Raw genomic sequence first — 19,405 nt, 5'->3', positions numbered from 1 at the left:
ACTGGCAGGATTCTGCAAGTAAGGTTTTGATTGGTGGACATGAGCTCCAACTGGCTGTCTTTAGATCCACATGTAATAGTGGAGCTAATTTTAATTAGATTGGCCTAGTCGATCCCGCTTCCTATTTCTTCTTAAAGTGGGGCGGTCAATCATCCATGTTACTGGGGGCGGAACAACCCAGTGGTAAAGTGCTCGCTTGATGAGCGGTCGGTTTGGGATCGATCCCCATCGGTGAGCCCATTGGGCCATTTCTCGTTCCAGCCAATGCACCTCGACTGGTATATCAAAGGCATTGGTATGTACTATCCTGTTTGTGGGATGGTGCATATAAAATATCCCTTGCTACTAATGGAAAAATGTAGCGGGTTTCTTCTCTAAGACTATTTGTCAAAATTACCATATGTTTGATATCGAATAGCCGATGATTAGTAATCAATGTGCTATAGTGGTGTCGTTAAACAAAAAACAAAAAAATCCATGTTGCTGCTGGAGACTTTAAAACGCGAACAACCGTGGCGTTCTGCAGAATGGCCGTCATACGAGTCACCAAAAAACATGTCGACTAAATCAGTCAGGAAAAGGACGCGGAGGCAAGGAATCTCGCTGGAAAAAAAAAAAAAAAAAAAAAAAATCCAACCGGCTGTCGAAACGAGAAGCGTCCCAGCGTTCAATCAGTTCCAATGGCCTCGTACATCCCAGGAGAAAAAAAAAGAAGAATATTCCCATTCATTAATTTCAAATTATTTTCATGCTTATATCCAAAAGTTCAAGCACGCATTCTTGGGTACACACCTTAGCTATCTGGGTTGTCTGTCCAGAACAGTGGGTCAGTTGTTAGTGTGAGAGAAAAAGGTGCTGCGTTTTTACACCTACGTACCACTGAGTCGTTAAACCTTACTCCGCGTGGGGGCCGGTACAGGGCTGCGAACCAGTACCTTCCAGCCTTATGTACAATGGCTTAACCCCGACACCACCGAGGTCGGTTGGATATTCCCAAGTCGAGCAAGCGAAAGCACGTGCAGTGTGCACAGGCAAAACAAACACCTGCCACGGCGAGCTCTAGACGGGCGGGGGGGGGAGGGATGTCAAACCAGGTGGATCGTTGTCATCATATTAAAGCGACAGCAGATACGCTTACCGTTAGGTACTGATAAATAGCAAATATTATTTTATATGCACTTTCCAACTATGTATATATACAACCATTTTTGATGTATCAGTCGTGGAGTACTGGATTTGTCGGGGCGGGTGCGATCGTCCCATATAATATATAGCACCCATTCGGCCACTGCTCTTGCCGCTATCGCTTTAAATAGCACATCCCGCTTCCTGTAAATAATACAAATAAATATGATTATTTCAACGAAAATTTATTCTTGCACTTAGTTAGTTAATTAATTACTACCACCGGCAAGAGTTCTACCACCGTTTATCATTAAGACATATTGCGAATTTCTTTCAGTCCCCACTAGAGCCTCTTCTGTTAACCCATGACACCTGTAACACCGCATTTGCGTAGGTTCTCTGCGTCACTCGGCCATTCAACAAGTAGTTTAGAGTTGTCTCGCTTGGCTTATGCAAAGGTGCATTCCAAAGATGGCGGAAGAAGAAGACGATCATAATTTATCTACATCTCCTGTTGAAGATTATGATCCTTTGCAGAACAATATGTAAGCTTTATCGCCAGCATTGTACGCATTTATAATTAGTGCCAAATATGCACTATAATACAAAAGGGAAAACTCTTTGAGGATTGCACATTTTGTAAAATGAGTTGGTGAACTGCAATCTTCTGATCATCATCTTGAGTCTTGACTTGAGACTTGTGTGCAAGTAATGAAGTAGAAGGCAGTCATAACACACACACAACATAAAATTTAAAACTAATACATAATTATTCTCAAGGTTGTTTAAGAGAACAAAATAAAAGTGTTTAAAGTTGTCCAAGTTACCAACGAACATAATTCATAATTATGACATTGGACATGATTGGCTGCTTTTATCCTAAAGTCCGAACCAAAATGTTAACAACTACGAAAAATTGCTCTCCTACCATGTTATGATATAAAAGCAAACGTGATGATGTCATATTAATTTTATTATTTTTCATTAATGATACCACTAGAGATCATTGATTTTATATTAATTATGTCACATATTTTGGAGGCTTTCACCCCTCTTGAAGAGTATTCCATAAAAAAATAAAATGGCAGACGGCAGAAAACTGCATGTATTTTGCCCTATGCTATCTCAGCAAAGTCGATACTGGTGACATCATTACAGTCTCTTGTGGAATCTGTGTCACTGTAATGCAGGGTACAATATTTCACGTGAACCGCCATTCTGTTCGCGTGTTGGTTACGCAAAATTAAATTTACGCGAACCGCAAATCGGTTACGTCATGATTTGTAAACGTTCAGAAATTAAAACTTGCAAACTTCACGATTACAGGAAGTTTATTCATGCAGACATACTACTGGTATTCCGACAAATGTTTTAGATACTTGATGCACAGCAAACCAGTAAGCAACGTTATATAGCAACAGTTGTAACTTGCGACCAGTCTACAGTTTTAAAACAGTTTTAAAGAAATGTGCTCGGACAGCTTGTAGTCATACTATTGGATTGGCTATAATTTTACATATGTTAAAAACAGTTTTAACTTAAACAGGAATCCAAAAGTGTCACAAAAATTTAACAATACTAACATCGCATAATGAGCTTTAAAAAACCCACATTTGGAACTCTGATATTCATTTTGTTCTATTCGAAAGGAAGGACTTTCTTTTGGCACTGTCACTAACTCTGACCCTAACTATTTATGATAAGTATTTATATAATGTTCTATATATGTGACAGTGCCAAAGGAAAGTCCTACCATAATGAATTAAATGAAAGCTAGTTAGGGCCTATAGTATATGCTTTTACCTCTAGTTATTTACATAAATCTGGACTAAAGTTGTTTTGTTTTTGTTGAATGACACAACTGGAGCACACTGATTTATTAATCATCAATTATTTGATGTCAAACACTGGTAATTTTGACATAGTCTTATAGAGAAACCCACTATATTTTTCCATTAGTAGCAAGAGATCTTCTATGTGTACCATCTCATTGACAGCAGGAGTGCAGAAATGGAAAATATTTCACTAGCTCGCCGGACCAGAACCAACTAAAATCTACTAGACGGGAGTCTTTCTACTAGTCCGTCAGCCTATAGAATATATATATTATAGTTCAACAATATTATAATATACTCTGTCTTCACTTCAAATGATATACATATATTTTATTTTTAATGACAAAAAATTAACGACACTTGGTAAGTGATCAACATCATTTAACAAATGAAAACAAGACCCAAACCATGACTGACAAATCAATAAATTTTGAAATACTCTGGTAAATACTAAGTTTTTCACATTTCTCTTATATAGATTTACAAAATTCGAGTGATGTCCCAAAAGTGTTTAACAGAACAGTATTCAGAACACACCGCGGAATACAATGCAAAGACAAAATACAATGTATGTATATAACAAATTAAATTAGTCAGTCAGAAAAAAACAGATTGCCTGTCGGACTGGTAGTTGCATTTTTTAACTCGTCCATCAGAATTTTTACTCTCATTTGACGACCGGTCGAATACTTTCTGCAGCCCTGGACAGGATAGCACATACCACAGTCTTTTATATTAATTAGTGATACCAGTCGTGTTATATTAATTAGTGATTTCCCTAGAAATTAGGCACGGCATGGTAGACAAAACACTTTTGGAGCATTTTCACCATTTTTGGGGCACTTGTTTTTCATTAAAAATACAAAAAAATTAATTAAAATAAACATTAATGTAATTTATGTGCTTGCTTTAATAAATGAATGGCAAAAGATATAAAAGGCATATTTTATTCATTAATAATACCCTTTTGGATGTTTTATAAAGGCAATTTTAGAATTAATTACTGAAAAAGGCTTGTTTAATCTCAGGGCAGTATGGTGCTGATTGAGGCAAGATGGTGCTAGACTATTGAGGCATGGTGCTGCACTATGCTAAAATAAGCTAGGGAAAACACTATTAATATGTTATATTAAGACTGTGTTCGAAATAAGCACTTGTCTGTTTATCCTGACAAGTGAAAATCAGCTCGGACAAACAAAATGTACCTTGGTGGTTGTCCAGTGGACAAGTAAATATGTTCAATAAAGTTTTACTTTGAGCAATCAAAAACATTGTACTTGAATAAAATAAACCATGTATTTGGACAAGAGAAAATATAGACGGACAAGTAAATTTGTAGATGTTTGTTGAAGTTTGCCTTGTTGTCCTGTCTCTGGCTGTAGCATCCTCAAAAAATCTCCTAACAGTCTAAGCCAAATGGCCTTGCCCTCTAATTTGCCAAATTCAAGGCAAGTGTTGAGCAATCATAATCACAGTTGATGGCACAGGTAATATTGGCAATTGTTTACTAAACTACCTGTATTTTGTTTTGTTGCAGAAAATCCATGTCCAATTCAAAACCTGATGTTAGTGGAAGGTATCAAGAGGATGGTGACAAAGATAAGGATTACGACAAGGAGAGGGATTGCGAAGATGCCCAGAACATGTACAGTCTCCACACTCCACCTTGTGTACGTCAGCGAAGAAGGCAGAAAGACAAACATCCAAAGGGTAAATTACAGTATAGCAAGGAATACAGAGATTATTTGGCAAGAAAGAAGAAGCAGCCACGTACTGTTGCCAATGTTATTCGTGAGGATTACAGAGGCAATCCTTCCTTTTGTAAAGTGAGTGGGACAGATTCAGATGATAATTTAGAACGAGAATTGATGAAAGAAAAGAGGGAACGGAGGAAAAAGGAGAACCGCGATTCGAAGAAAGTCACAACAAAATCTCGTGGCCATGAAAGATACGTCAAACGCTTGTCAGATGACTACACCGACTCGGCCCAACCTCCGGTTCTCTCGGTAGCTCACCTTGTGGCAGTGCCAAGTCGTGTCAGTCCTCAGAACCCAAACCCAAAGCCTGTTGTGCCAGTTGTGCCAACACATAATAAGTTAGAGCGAAAAGTGACCATTCCGATTGAATGTCCGAAAGAGAGAAGCGAGTTCTACAAACTGTTCTCCACGCTCATCAACCTCGGCGCCATGAACAAGAAGGACAAGGACAAGCAGATGCTGTACTACAAGAGGCAGATGAGCTGTGAGCAAGAGATGCTCAAGAACAACCTGCTCTGGCTGCAGCTCCAGGCCTGGTACAACAACGAGTGCTCCCGGGAGCAGCATCAGCAGCTGCTGGACGAACAGCGACAGCAAGTTCCAGCCGTGCTGGACGCCATACTTAACTTCAGACTGCATTGTCACACTCACCCACTGACAACGACAGCTTGTGAAGATGACGCATTCGTTGATGGTGATAAGAATGGTTCAGAAACGAATACGGAAAAACCTGCCGATTGTTATGACTGTGGTAGACACTCTCCTGGTTTCTCGGCCTCTTTTCGGTCTCTGACCTTGACTTCCGTCATAGTGGCTTGCCAGAGAGAGGCTCTACTGAAGGTTCAGCAGATCCTCGATAGACTAGATAAATGTGAAAGACTTTACCCTCACTCGAAGGCGTTTGCAATCAGCAATGAAGTCTACGGAAGTGAAAGATTTTCTCTGCAAGTGAAGTCCTTGTGCCTGTGGTTGAACATCACTAGAGACCTGTGTCATAAGATGAAGTTACTAGGTAGAGTGTTAGGGGTACATAATATAGTTGGTCTTGACTGGCCCATGAGTAACTACGAAAGTCCTCGAGTTTCTGAGTCGCGGTCTACAGGACGGACCAGTATTCCAAACATTTTGGAACATTCTGGTACGTCTGAAGAGGATGACAACGAAGTGAAGAGTGAATCGGTGAAATGTTCTGATGCTGATGATTTGTATAAGGTGAACAAGCAGGTGACGTTTTCGCTTGTTTCACCATGTTCAGACAGTGAGAGGGCTTCCCCCGTCTCTATTAATATAGACAACAGTGCGTGTAGTACAGCACCCCTAGATACCTCAACACCCAACAGATATTTACAAACTGGGAATATTGGTTCATTTACCACTAGTCTTTCACGAGATTCCAGTGTTGTTAGTTTAGACGAACTCGAAAAGACCTCTGTACATGTATATCGGCATTTCGTAGATAAGTCTTTGAGGAAGATGGGCATGCATCGGTTGGTGATTAGACTAAGAGACTTGCTGGACAGATCACTGCAGCGAGCCAAAGAGGCACTCCAGAAGCCATCGCCTACATCTGGTACATATGCTGATGCAGTGCAACAGGTGAGAATATGCAGGGCTTCTAGATTATGGTAGCCCCACACCCATGGCTATTGAATTTCAGTGTTGGGCTAGTAAATATCTATTATTGCCATGCCTTATGGTGAGGGAAAAAAAAGAAGGTCAAATGCTGCAGTTAAGTCTATTTTGTAAATATGAATATCCTGCCCCCCACCACCACCACCACCCAATGTTATTGTTTTTAAGCTCTATCTCCCTCTTTAGGTGACATATCCAATTATTAATATTAATTAGTAAAATTGTTTTAATTTAAAAAGTAGGGTTAGCGAATTTTTAATCGTGGCTAGTACATTTTTAAAATCACTGATCCCATGGCTAGTGGATTTAAAAAAATTTCTAGAAGCCCTGAAATATGGTAGCTAAGGCCTCTCTGTACGGAACTAGCAGGAGGACATTTCATTGCTCTCCTGATATTAATTCCAGGTGAGAAAGTTCAAATAAGAAGAGCAGGCCCACACATTTAAAAATTTAGCATTGTAACAGTACATAATTCCAGGTGAGAAAGTTCAAATAAGGAGAGTAGGCCCACACATGACAAAAGCAAAATAATGAACGGAAAGAGCAAAATAACAATTTTCCTTGTTTTGGCGAGTACAAGGTGAGCGTGAGTAATTGCCCGTCTCATTTTAATTTTAAAAGGTTGTACATCATGCCCAATATGATTCACTGTGCTTGCAAAATCTCGTATTTCTCTTCAAATCTAGGTTAAATGTAGAATGTCGACAATAAAATTGCATGAACATTATATTCATTTTGCAAAAAAAGTCTATGTGAATTGATGAACACTGCTTCTAAATTTATGATTGTTGAAATCTTAAAATCATTCACAACAGATCCCACTTGATGATTATTAGTTCGTCTCATTCTTACTGTATGTCCATCTGTCCCCCATATAGTTTTTCAGACTTTTTTTACAATGCCTTAAGATATTTAGCTGACATTTTTCATATAGCTTTATCACGTATTATTACAGATCAAGTTTGACTTTTGTGGCATTTTACCCATTTGTGACAGAGTTATGGCCCTTGAGCTTCAGAAACAAATATTTGTTGGGTCCAACGGTCTCGGTGGTGGTAGATATAGGGTTCTCAACCCGGTACCGGCTCCCACCCAGAACAAGTTTTTAATGACTTGGTGGATAGGCGTAAGACCACTACACCCTCTTCTCTCTCACTAACAACTAATCACTAACACCTAACCCACTGTCCTGGACAGACAGCCCAGATAGCTGAGGAGTGTGCCCAGGACAGCGTACTTGAACCTTAATTGGATATAAACACGAAAAATATTTTGAATGAAATGTTGCACCCAGTAGGGAACATGTATTGCTCTCCCAATGCTTGTTATTTTTGTCATGCGTTTTTGTTTTCCTCTACCCCATAATACATAGATATCACCTGACGACAAATTCCCAAGCGACAAGATCTTGTCATCATCCCCGTCACTGGATCTGTTTTCCGAGGTGAAGGAATACACTGAGATTAACCGAGGGCACAGCTTCTCGGAGCAGTGGGCGTGGAGTGAGGAGTTTGAACGCATGGGTCTTCCGTCTTTCCGGCCCAGTTACTTGTTCCTCATCCGGATCCCACTCGATGTCATCCACGAGTGTCTGAGACTGCGTCTTGAGCAGCACATCGGCGACCCTTCGTTCCTCAGTATACGACAGGTGAGATGAAGATGAAAGAAAGAAAGAAATGTTTTATTTAATGACACACTCAACACATTTTATTTACAGTTATATGGCGTCAGACATATGGTTAAGGACCACACATATATTGAGAGAGGAAACCCCCTGTCACCACTTCATGGGCTACTCTTTTTGATTAGCAGCAAGGGATCTTTTATATACACCATCCCACAGACAGGGTAGTATATACCATGGCCTTTTATATACCAGTTGTGGTTCACTGGCTGGAACAAGAAATAGCCTACGGCGATCGATAGATGAAGATGAATGTTCAAGTGTACATGTACATTGTATTCATTAGTAGGGTTCGGAATTACTTGAAGGTATTCATCAGTTATTTTCTGTTACATAATTGGTTTTTCAGGGAAATATTTTTGTTTAGTAACAGTAAGAACCCATTAACCATCCATGTGCTAAATTTTTGCACAAAAAACTGGCATAACTCCAAAACGTTTGTGGTACTCTTATCAGTACAGCCTTTAGTAATTATGTTGTTAAATGCAGTACCTAGTGTGTGTAGATGGAGTGTGGCTGCTACGTCAAATAATACCAAAGATTATTGGTTAGTGGGTTCTTGCAATAAGTGCATCACTTGATCAGGATCCAATCAATCAATTTTTTATTTTAATTAATCATCTGAACACTGCTACCAATTTCTAAAGTGAACTATTAATTCAGACACACAGCTTGCCCAGGTATAAGATTTTGTCCGAGATGCGATCATAGATGATACTTTTAATAGTAAGCCTCCACAAATTCAAAATTTGTGTTTAACTTGAAAAGGGGTTACACAAAAATATTATTTTGTTAAGTATAAGAAACTGACTGTGGGCAGATATAGTTTACATGAATGTAATTGTTTTATTTAAAAAATTTTGTAACCCAGCTCATTCGAGAATGTAAAGAGGTGTTGCGCGGAGCCGCCATTGTGAAGCAGTATTATCAACACATGGTCACGGCCGTTCTGTGGGATGACCAGGAAGCTGAGGAAAAGTTTGCCACTGATCTTGAACAGTTCGATTATGACATGAAGTGCATGCTTGATGTGAGTTCTTAATGAAAAAATATCTTTACTAAAATTTCAAACCTTCACAAATTTATACCATTTTATTTTACACCCCCAAAAAACAAAACCCAACAACCTGTCATTATGTGTCCAGAATAGTTGAAAATGGAAGTCTTGAGTAACAAAATGTGCATCAGTATATATATATATATATATATATATACATATATACATACATACATACATACATACATACATACATACATACATACATACATACATACATACATACATACATACACACACACACACACACACACACACACACACACACACACACAGACATGTACATCATTGGTAATCTTGACCGAATTGTCTAAATGCACAACCCATAACAATAGTAAAATCAAGATCTTTCATAAATTAGTTATGAAATTCCAGTTTGGAGACATTAAAACTAAATTACTTTTTATCATCTGTTTTTCCACCATTTAGCTGATTGTTTACCATATAAGCTTAAGAACAGAACTTATTGCAGTCTGCACTGATGTATGTTTGTGTATGTGACAACACGGTGGCTTCATTTCAGTGTGTGGTTGTTTCAGGTGTACTTCTCGTACCTGCAGAACTGGATGTACATGTTACAGAGTCTGCCCGAGGCGTCCCGCAGTCTGAAGAATGCACTGGAGGAGGAGTGGCTCTTCACCATTCAGATTTGTCCGTATGTTCTGGGTGGAGAGGCGGAGGCCGGCAAGAGGTTCAGGTAATCACAATAAACTGCCAGGCCATTTACAGCTGTCAACATTTTCAAAAGTATACACAGTGGGTGTTTGTTTTGTTTTTTTTCCCAACTTCCTCTCCCTAAAAGTAAACAGAAAAGGTCTGTTTTGCTAGGGCTGATTCTATTTTTTTTTTAAACAACATACACTCCCAACAACTAACCCCCCCCCCCCCCCCCCAAACATTTCCCCCTGGTCCCTAATTTTTTTTTTTTTATTCAATCAGTTCAGATATTTCCTATTCATTCTATTCTGATGTGACTGGCATGTCAAGGATTGTGGTGTTTGGTATGCAGAGCAGGAATAGCCTATATTGGCTGATGGATTTCTTCCTTTGTTCTTTGCTGAGTTAACATTACCGTATGACCTCTTTGTTAGGGTGTCCGATTCCATATAACCGTAAATAAAATATGTTGAGTGCGTCGTTAAATAAAACATTTCCTTTCTTCCTTCTTTTTTAGGGTGCAATTTTTATTACATTACATGATAGAACATTTTTGTTTTCTTTTTATAGCACTTTGGCCAGCAGCTTACTAAGTTCAATAGCTGATTTTCTCGACAATGGGATTGACGAATATACAACATCACTTTTAGACTTCAGTGCCCAGGATGAAGAAGCAAGTGAAAATGGAGATGAGGATATAGATATCTGCAAAGAAGATAGACATCCACACAACACTTCAAAGAGAAATTCAGAATTCCGGTACTTATCATTATTCAAATAATGCACAAAGTGAACTTTAGAATGCAGATAAATATATATTTTTTTAATTTGTTTTTAATAGGTACCCACATAACTGTGAAAAGAGAAAAAAAAGTTTTGGGTAATTAATGAAAACTGTTAGACATCCAACGTTGTCATTCAAAGTGTAATATGAAGTTTGGGTTGTTATCAGGTGTTGATTAATGAACATTGATGTATGTGTACAAAGAGCAGGGATGTGAGAGCTACGTGGAAATGCGTAAATGCACTTTTTCATTTCGTCTAAAAAAACCAAAAACATGATGTTCAATACTGTTGATCACACAATGTTCATTTGCATGTTTCCACGGTTTCAAGTTTATGATGTGTGTCTTATATTATAAGTTATAACCAGTTCAGATTTGAATGCAATTTTTGGCAGTTCCAGGGGTTGTAAACAACAATTTTCCTTCAGGGACCCTTGAGCGGCCCCTGGACCCCGGCCGTAGTAAGCTTTTTTGTTTCAGCCCCTCTCACATATCTGAAAGAGAAATATGTACATATTTAATGGATGAAAAGAAGTCAATTTTTTAAAGTTGAGGATTCCAGAAAATGGACACCTTAGTTTCATGGTTTACTGTTACACTAATTTTCATTTTATTATAAAACAGCTGTTTTAGTCATTTGACCAACTGTTTGTTTATCTGTCTGTTTACTGTTATTTGTAGGCATTCCATTCAAGTGACATGTCGTAACTTCAAGAACCTGTTTCATGAGGCCAGGGAAAGGGCTTCGAAGGCTCTGGGTTTTGCCAAGATGCTTAGAAAGGTATTGAACTGTTTGGGTGCTTTTTACCAAGAGTACCAGCACATAATTAGCTCATTCTTGAAAGTCTGAAAATACCAACAGAACTTCCCTGTGCTGATTGGAAATTCCTAGGCAGTTGATTTGGATCATTTATTGTTGTATGCGAATATGTGAATTTGAGGTTGGGAAGCCATGACAGGGTGCTCTGGATATGCTGACTAGATAATTGAACTAAATATGAGTGAGAGACAGTATTGGTAGGCAAGTGTTTGGTATCTATACTAACCCATCCCCCCTTCAATTATCAAGCTTATTGAATATCGTGCTTTAAAATTATCAAATTATAGTCGCACATTAACTGCAATAAACATTAAATAAGAATGAATTGTTAATGAGTAACTGATTTGTTTAAATACTTTGATGTTGTTGTCTCTTATAACATAAAGATTGTAAACAAAACATCGGGTGTCTCAAAGACATTCGATTCATTCTAAATCATTCCAAACGTGCTGTCAGGATGTTGTCTGTGTTATATGGTATTCACAACCTATCGTAATATGCTGGTTCAGTGAATCACAATAAATTAGAGATCACCAAAAACAATAATTAGAGCATGACATTTTCTTTTTAATTTTGGGTCTAAAATTTTATGATAAATGATTAAAACATACTTGCAACAGCAGTGGACTGATTGGGACAATATGATATAAAACAGCCCCATTATTGGTGACCCATTGTATGTAATATACTTTATAACTACTAGGACAAAATATAGAGCAGATGTCAAAATACTTGGACTAAGTTTTCAAGATATAAAATAGTTCTATAGTTCTGACATATGACTGTTATGGACTTCTACAATCGTTAGAATCATAAAAACATACCAGATGTGCATAAATTTATATTTCATTGAAGAAACTAATAAAAAGAATATATACATGCACTAAGGAATAACAGGAACTTGTACAATTAATGTGTTTTTGCTTGCATCAGATTAACATATATATTTTGGGCTAGCTCTGGGTGGAAAGAAAATTTCGCCAAATTGTTTCAAATATGCAAAACCTAAAGCTGTTTCCCCAACAAAATATCAATTATCATTATTATTTTTCGCCAAATTAAAATAAAATTCACCAATTGTTCTTAAAATTCGCAGTTGGCAAATTTGGCGAGTGACAGAGCTAGCCCTGATATTAGTGCTTTTGTTTTTCTTCCCCAGGACTTGGAGATAGCTGCTGACTTCAATATTTCTGTGACAATTGCCGAACTGCTTAATAAGCTTCAAGAAACGGGACATGTCAGGGTTAGTAGTGATACTCTATTTAAATGGTCCAATAGCTGATGATTAATAAATCAATGTGGTGTCGTTAAACAAAACAAACTATTTAAATGGAAGTAATTGGATCTAGTTTAGTGATTAAGCTTCCAGTTGAGATGCATTAGGGGACAGGGTTGGTCCACTGAATCTGTTGTTTTTGTTTCCCATTTGGCTATTTCTCTTTCCAGTGTGAAAAATAAGTTATATATCAAAGATCTTGGTGTGAGAAAGTATATGTATGGTGTATAATTTTGGCTAATATAACTAATATAGAAATGAATTCACAAGAACAGTGAAAGAGTGGGAATGTTTTTTGATATGTAATATATCTGAATATTCTATGTAAGATATGTCCTCTTTAAAAAATCTTCTTTTTTTTTTTTTTTTTTTTAGAAACTCGCATTCTTCAAAATAATGGTAAAATAACATCTTTGTTAGTCGGGGAAGATGGAATCAAACATAGTAAATAATATTTCTTTGTGGATTTCTAAGCTAAGGTAAACTTAAATTTGTGTTTAATCACCATGCATTTTAATGCAAACTGTTCAGGTTAATGGCCCAAAAAATGTATTGTAACTAATTTGAGTATGCTTATACTTGAAGTCACTTCTGTAAGTCTTACTTTCATCGAACATGCACACTAATGTTCAGCTGGTTGATCTTTTTAATCATTAATTTAATGTCTTGTCTTTCCATTCCTCAGCTGTATGCACCACTAAGTGCTGGCTACCTGCTGTTCATACCAAATCGAATCATCTCCAACAAGCGTCTCATTCTACAGCTGCTGAACGTGACGTGCGGTCGCGAGGAGACGAGCCACCCCGCTCTTCACCAGGCCGAGGACGATAACCCCCCGCCGACTGAGGATGGCTACTTGTTGATGATGCGCTGCGACGCGGGTATTGACCGCTGCCATGAGTGTCCTGCCTGGCAGGGTTACAAGGTGCAGGTGGAACTCACCGCTGAGACCGCCATCGCTCTGTCTCATATTCAGGTATGTGTCAATTATTTGTAAAACAAGGAAGCTTAATTTTAATTATTACCACAGCAGTCACTCAATGGGGGAAAATATTTTTTACATTTTCTCATTGAGAAATATTCTGCATTGGTGTAACGTGAAATACTATTGGGCAGTTTGATGCTTACAAACCAGTGACCTTGTTGGTACTAAAGATGATATCACAATTTGGCAAACACAAATGACCTCACATAGTTTAAAAAGTTTACGGCTCTCTATTTTTATTGTTAAATTTGTAATAAAATGTTATTTTAATGCAATTCATTATAGATTTTTTTAAACATAATAAATAGAACATTGGTTTTTGATAGTTATCTGTGGACGTGATTGAAATAAAAAGTTATAGCAATATTCAGAACAGTGTGTTAAGTGGTTACATACATGTAGGCCAACATTTACGTATATCAAAATAAAAAGCTTTTAAATAAAGGATAGTCAGTCTTACAAAAATGTGTTTTTTTTGTGTAAATAATTTCAGTTTTGGTTTGATGTAAGAAGAAAAGTAAAAGTGTTTTGGAAATAACAAAAAAAATCCCAACATTTTTGTGTCCAATTTAGAAAGCAATCGGCTCAGAAATAAATAACTTGTAGTAAATTCTATAGCATGAAAAAAGGCCTTCCCTTTGAGACGGACTATAGTTATTATCAAATTTATGTCCTTTGTTAAATATTTTTCATTTGCCACATTATTTCACTCGGGGACACCGGCCTCGGTGGCGTTGTGGCAGGCCATCGGTCTACAGGCTGGTAGGTACTGGGTTCGGATCCCAGTCGAGGCATGGGATTTTTAATCCAGAGACCGACTCCAAACCCTGAGTGAGTTCTCCGCAATGCTCAATGGGTAGGTGTAAACCACAATGATCCATAACTGGTTCAACAAAGGCCATGGTTTGTGCTATCCTGCCTGTGGGAAGCGCAAATAAAAGATCCCTTGCTGCTAATCAGAAGAGTAGCCCATGTAGTAGCGACAGCGGGTTTCCTCTCAAAATCTGTGTGGTCCGTAACCATATGTCTGACACCATATAACCGTAAATAAAATGTGTTGAGTGCGTCGTTAAATAAAACATTTCTTTCTTTCACTCGGGACATAAATTTGATAACTGGTAACTTGTTTATTATCCTCGGTAGATAATATCCTGTCTGTGGGATGGTGCATATAAAAGATCCCTTGCTGCATTAGGAAAAATGTAGCGGGTTTCCTCTGTTGACTACGAGTCAGAATTACCATATGTTTGACATCCAATAGCCGATAATTAATTAATCAATGTGCTCTAGTGGTGGTGTTAAACAAAAAAAAACCCAAAACTCCCAACAGTTTTAAAAGAAGTTATTTGATATTGGTTACTGTTTTGTTGTAGGTCGATGCTCTGTTGCTGGTTGTGATCCACTCATCACGTCTCACTATTCAGCGCAGAGATTTCACTCAGATGATGGGCGACACTGTGAATCTGATAAACGAACAAACGTCTTGTCATCAGTCTATAGCTGAAGCTTTACAGGAACTCAAGGTGAGATGACTTTACTGATGACACTACCCTATAACTAAATTTGTATTGTTAAAGTTTGCCAAATTTTAAAAAACACAATTCTACTTAGAGCTTTTCAAGATGAATGAATGAATTAATGTTTAACAACACCCTAGCATGTAAAATACATCATCTATTGGATTTTCCAGATGTTATTTTCTGCCAGCTAAATTGCTATCAACTTGTCTGCTTACTTTTTCCATCTTTGTAAAAAATTAAACGTTAGTTGGTATGCCATGTACCTTTATTCTGTTGCCTTGTACTTCATTTTAAAATAAAAAAACTGGATTGAAGTTTGTAGTAATGAGTGAAGATTGATTTTAGTTTATTCATATTTAAAATATGTATGTATGTATGTATTGATGTATGTATGTATGTATGTATTGATGTATGAATATCTATATATTGTATGTATGTCGAGGTTGACTGTTACATAGATATTAACGCACTGGCACAAGGGATAATTAAATCCTTTCTGGCCTCACAAATTGTCCCATGCCATTTGCTGGGACTCGAACCTATGGCACTGAATTGCCCACAACTTTGCCATATTGCCACGATACCATTTGAGCTATTGAGGCATCCATAGAAAGGATGCTCTTTAACTCAACTATATGCATGGGGCCTACAAGCTACACGGTCGACCCCGCTTACGTACATGAAACAGAGGGCAGACCTGGCACTGGCTAATATGTATTGATGTATGAATATCCGGTGATAGAAATAAGAAGAAAAAAAATCAAGTATGTCAAGTATACCACAAAATCTACTTGTCCGCCAACATTTCCACTAGTCCATCTATGTAGGACAGGAAGTGGATGCAGAAGAAAAAGTTAAAGCCGTAGGCTTTTCTTTATAAACCAGTTTGCTTGTTACTCTTCACTTCAGATTGCATGTAATTTCATGACTCGGCTGACTACAACAAATTGTTGAATTTTTACAGTCGAGATAGTTTCAGCATAAAAAAAAGTAATAAAAAATGAGTGTTTTTGTTTAGGATTCAATGAAAACCAGTTAAATTGTTCTCGAGAAAATTCCCTTCAGAACACATAACTGGTTTTCAACTTTCACTTTCAGCAGAAGGCCTGGAAATAATTGTTTGGCGGTGCTTGTCGAAATGACCTGTCATGTTTATGTTAAGAAGTAAGAGTTTGTTGTTGGTTTGTTGCGCTTAAATGGGATGTTTAGTTAAATATGCAAATTATTTGACCATTCTGTCGATTTCAGACAAATGCTATTGATCTTCGAGACAAGGTTGCCAAGGCTATCAAACAGGTGGATGAGAAGTTGAACTTTGAAGAGATTTCCCAGCTGGAGGACGTGGAACGCAACCATCTGCTCAAACTGTACCGTGAGACCATGCTACAGTGCTACAACTTTGGATTTGAGGTACCAACTGGTATTGCAATACACTTTACTGTTTAGATAGTTCAGAATTAATAATAATATATATAATCATGTGAACTGGCTTTTAAGAGTGTATCATTGGTATGTTCAGAGTTTGAAAGGCTCTTGCAATCCTTTGGGCTTATGCCCTAATCTAATAAATTACTTACACTGATGTCATTCTTACAGCTAACGAATAATTTATCTGTAACATGCAGTCCAAAATAACTGAATTGTGTGCCCAGGGTAACATGCTTTAGCCTTTATTGGATATAGGGGTGGGACGTAGACTAGTTGTAAAGCGTCTGCTTGATGCGTGGTCAGTCTGGGATTGATCCCCATTGGTGGACACATTGGGCTATTTGTAGTTCCAGCCAGTGCATCTCAACTGGTATATCAAAGCCCATGGTATGTGGTATCCTGTCTATGGAATGGTGCATATAAAAGATCCCTTGCTTATATTGGAAAAATGGCAGATTTCCTCTCTAAGACTATGTCCAAATTACCAAATGTTTAACATCTAATAGCCGATGATTAATAAACCAATGTCCTCTAGTGGTTTTCTTAAACGAAAGCAAACTTTAAAAACAAAATTTATTGGATATAAACTCAGAAATAGATACAAAATGAAATTTTAAGTCGAGGTCATGCAATAAGCATGATATATTACACCATAGTTCAATCTACAGCCGTACGGTTATCATTTTTAGTTTGTTTTCAGTATTACCACGACTGTTAAATTAATTTTGTTTTTCATTACAGTATTACAAAGAAGTGCTGAGACTGGTTTCTGGAGAACAGCGGCAAAAGTTGGGTCGAGGACTGGTTAGTTTTGCCAAGGACTGGATGAAATTTATTCATGAGAAATGTGAGACAGGAAGAGGAATACGTCCAAGGTACATCCGCAAGAATTATTAACAATAATAATCTGATAGAATGTGTTAGTGAATATGACATTCTTAATATATACATTTTATGTACTTGTATTTGAGGTATGTTTTTGTATGCAAAAGGATGTCTTGTATTTCATAAACATTTCCCATACTGTTTTTACAATGTCTAAGGTAAGGTACATCCACTGGAAATGTTGCCTAAAACCTTAGTGGTATATGGGCATGTTAAAAATACTGGAAATGTAAACTATTACTACCATGAAAGCTTGACATTCTTAACATATACATTTTATGTACTTGTATTTGAGGCATGTTTTTTTCTGTGTCAAAGAATGTTTTGTATTTCATATACATGTTTGAGTTTTTACTCAGTTTTAGAACACTGTTAAATGCTTGATGTCTTAAAAACTAACGGGGACATTTATGAAAAGTGAAAACTGGTTTCATCTCCGTCCATCTGTCTGTCCATCCGTCTGTCCCACATATAGTTTTCCAGATGTTTCTTTTCACAATGCCTCAAAATAATAAGCTGATATATTGTGTGTATGGCTTTATTGTGTACTGTTACAGATGATGTTTGAATATGGCGATGTACCCATTTTTGATAGAGTCATGGCACTTGAACTTAGGCACTTGATACGAAAATTGTTTTCCTAGACTTTTATAAAAAAAATTGCAATGGCCGAAGATATTGAGATGGAATTTATGTATAGCTTTATAATGTACAGTCACAGATGATGTTTAAATTTCATGGTGATTTACCCATTTTTCACAGACTTATGGCCCTTGAACTTAGGTTATAAGAAAATGTGGTTTTGTGTCTGGTAGGGGACATTTATTGCTTTAACAGTACTCTTAGAATGCATTTTAAATATCAAATAAAGAAAACAAACTACAAGAGAACTCCATTATTGCACTTGGCTTAACGTTAGATGCAAAGCTATTGTACCAGGGATACTCTCAGACTGAACTCTGAATTCTTGTACAAGTAATTAAGTAGGTTATTTATAATTCACCATTTATATGTTGTTTTGCTTGAAAACATTTATCCTTTAAAGTCATAAATTAGGTACTTTAAATAGTACTTGTACTAGAAAAGCCCTTGATTTTGATTACCCTTGTTAGACTCATAAATTCCTGTGCTGCAAAATGAGTGTAATTTAAATTAATTATTATTAGATAATTGTAAAATATGTGTATATTTTATGCCACAAAATGGGTCTATAATTTAACTGAATTATTATTAGATCATTCTGAAATATGTGTATTTTATTTTTATTTTAGATGGGCCAACCAAGGATTTGACTTTCTGACTGTAGCATGTGAACCAAGAATCCTAGCTTTACTAACAGAAGAGGAGTTTCAGGTAATTTGCTTGTCATTGAATTAAATAATACGAAGAATTAATGTCACTTTGTTTTTATACCAAACTGTAAAGAAAGCATTTTCTTATAAGTATTACTACTATAACCAGCCTTGGTGGTGTCGTGGTTAAGCCATCGGACATACGGCTGGTAGGTACAGTGTTTGCAGTCCTGTACCAGGTCCCACCCAGATTACGTTTTAAAAACTCATTGGGTAGGTGTAAGACCACTACACCCTTTTCTCTCTCACTAACCACTAACATCTAAAATCCACTGTCCTGAACAGACAGCCCAGATAGCTGAGGGTAGTACTAAACCAAATAACTTTCAGCTGGGTCAAAGTTCGAGGTGCACCCAACTTTTAATAGAGTCCTGTGATTGGTGATGAATATGAGTGTGTTTTAAAACAAAGAAGTTTCATTTGGGAAAAAAATGTATGCAATTTTATTTCATCTAGTACCACTGTGTCAAGTAGCCTTGTGGCTGAAATATGTATGGGGTACCTGTAAAAAAAAAGTACTTGAATTTTGTGGGGAACTAGGGTAGTCATAGATGCTACCCATTATCTCATAAATGAGCAGCTTGACACCCCCCCCCCCCCCCCACCC

The 19,405-nt window shown here is 37.2% G+C and overlaps 1 protein-coding gene across 1 annotated transcript in view; it reads left to right on the top strand.

The window, feature by feature from the left end:
* Positions 1-1,596: 1,596 nt before the first annotated feature.
* Positions 1,597-19,405, top strand: part of LOC121370843 (mitogen-activated protein kinase kinase kinase 4-like) — a 45,855-nt gene continuing 28,046 nt past the window's right edge. The window contains exons 1-13 of the mRNA XM_041496345.1: positions 1,597-1,670; positions 4,498-6,313; positions 7,722-7,997; positions 8,905-9,063; positions 9,630-9,787; positions 10,318-10,506; positions 11,214-11,313; positions 12,512-12,595; positions 13,314-13,604; positions 14,987-15,136; positions 16,382-16,543; positions 17,303-17,436; positions 18,718-18,799. Coding sequence (XP_041352279.1) covers positions 1,597-1,670; positions 4,498-6,313; positions 7,722-7,997; positions 8,905-9,063; positions 9,630-9,787; positions 10,318-10,506; positions 11,214-11,313; positions 12,512-12,595; positions 13,314-13,604; positions 14,987-15,136; positions 16,382-16,543; positions 17,303-17,436; positions 18,718-18,799 — 3,675 coding nt within the window. The remainder of the gene's footprint in view (positions 1,671-4,497; positions 6,314-7,721; positions 7,998-8,904; positions 9,064-9,629; positions 9,788-10,317; positions 10,507-11,213; positions 11,314-12,511; positions 12,596-13,313; positions 13,605-14,986; positions 15,137-16,381; positions 16,544-17,302; positions 17,437-18,717; positions 18,800-19,405) is intronic.

This window comes from Gigantopelta aegis, chromosome 4, assembly GCF_016097555.1.
Source record: "Gigantopelta aegis isolate Gae_Host chromosome 4, Gae_host_genome, whole genome shotgun sequence".
Lineage (NCBI taxonomy): Eukaryota > Metazoa > Mollusca > Gastropoda > Neomphalida > Peltospiridae > Gigantopelta > Gigantopelta aegis.
This window is presented reverse-complemented; position numbering and strand designations above follow the sequence as displayed.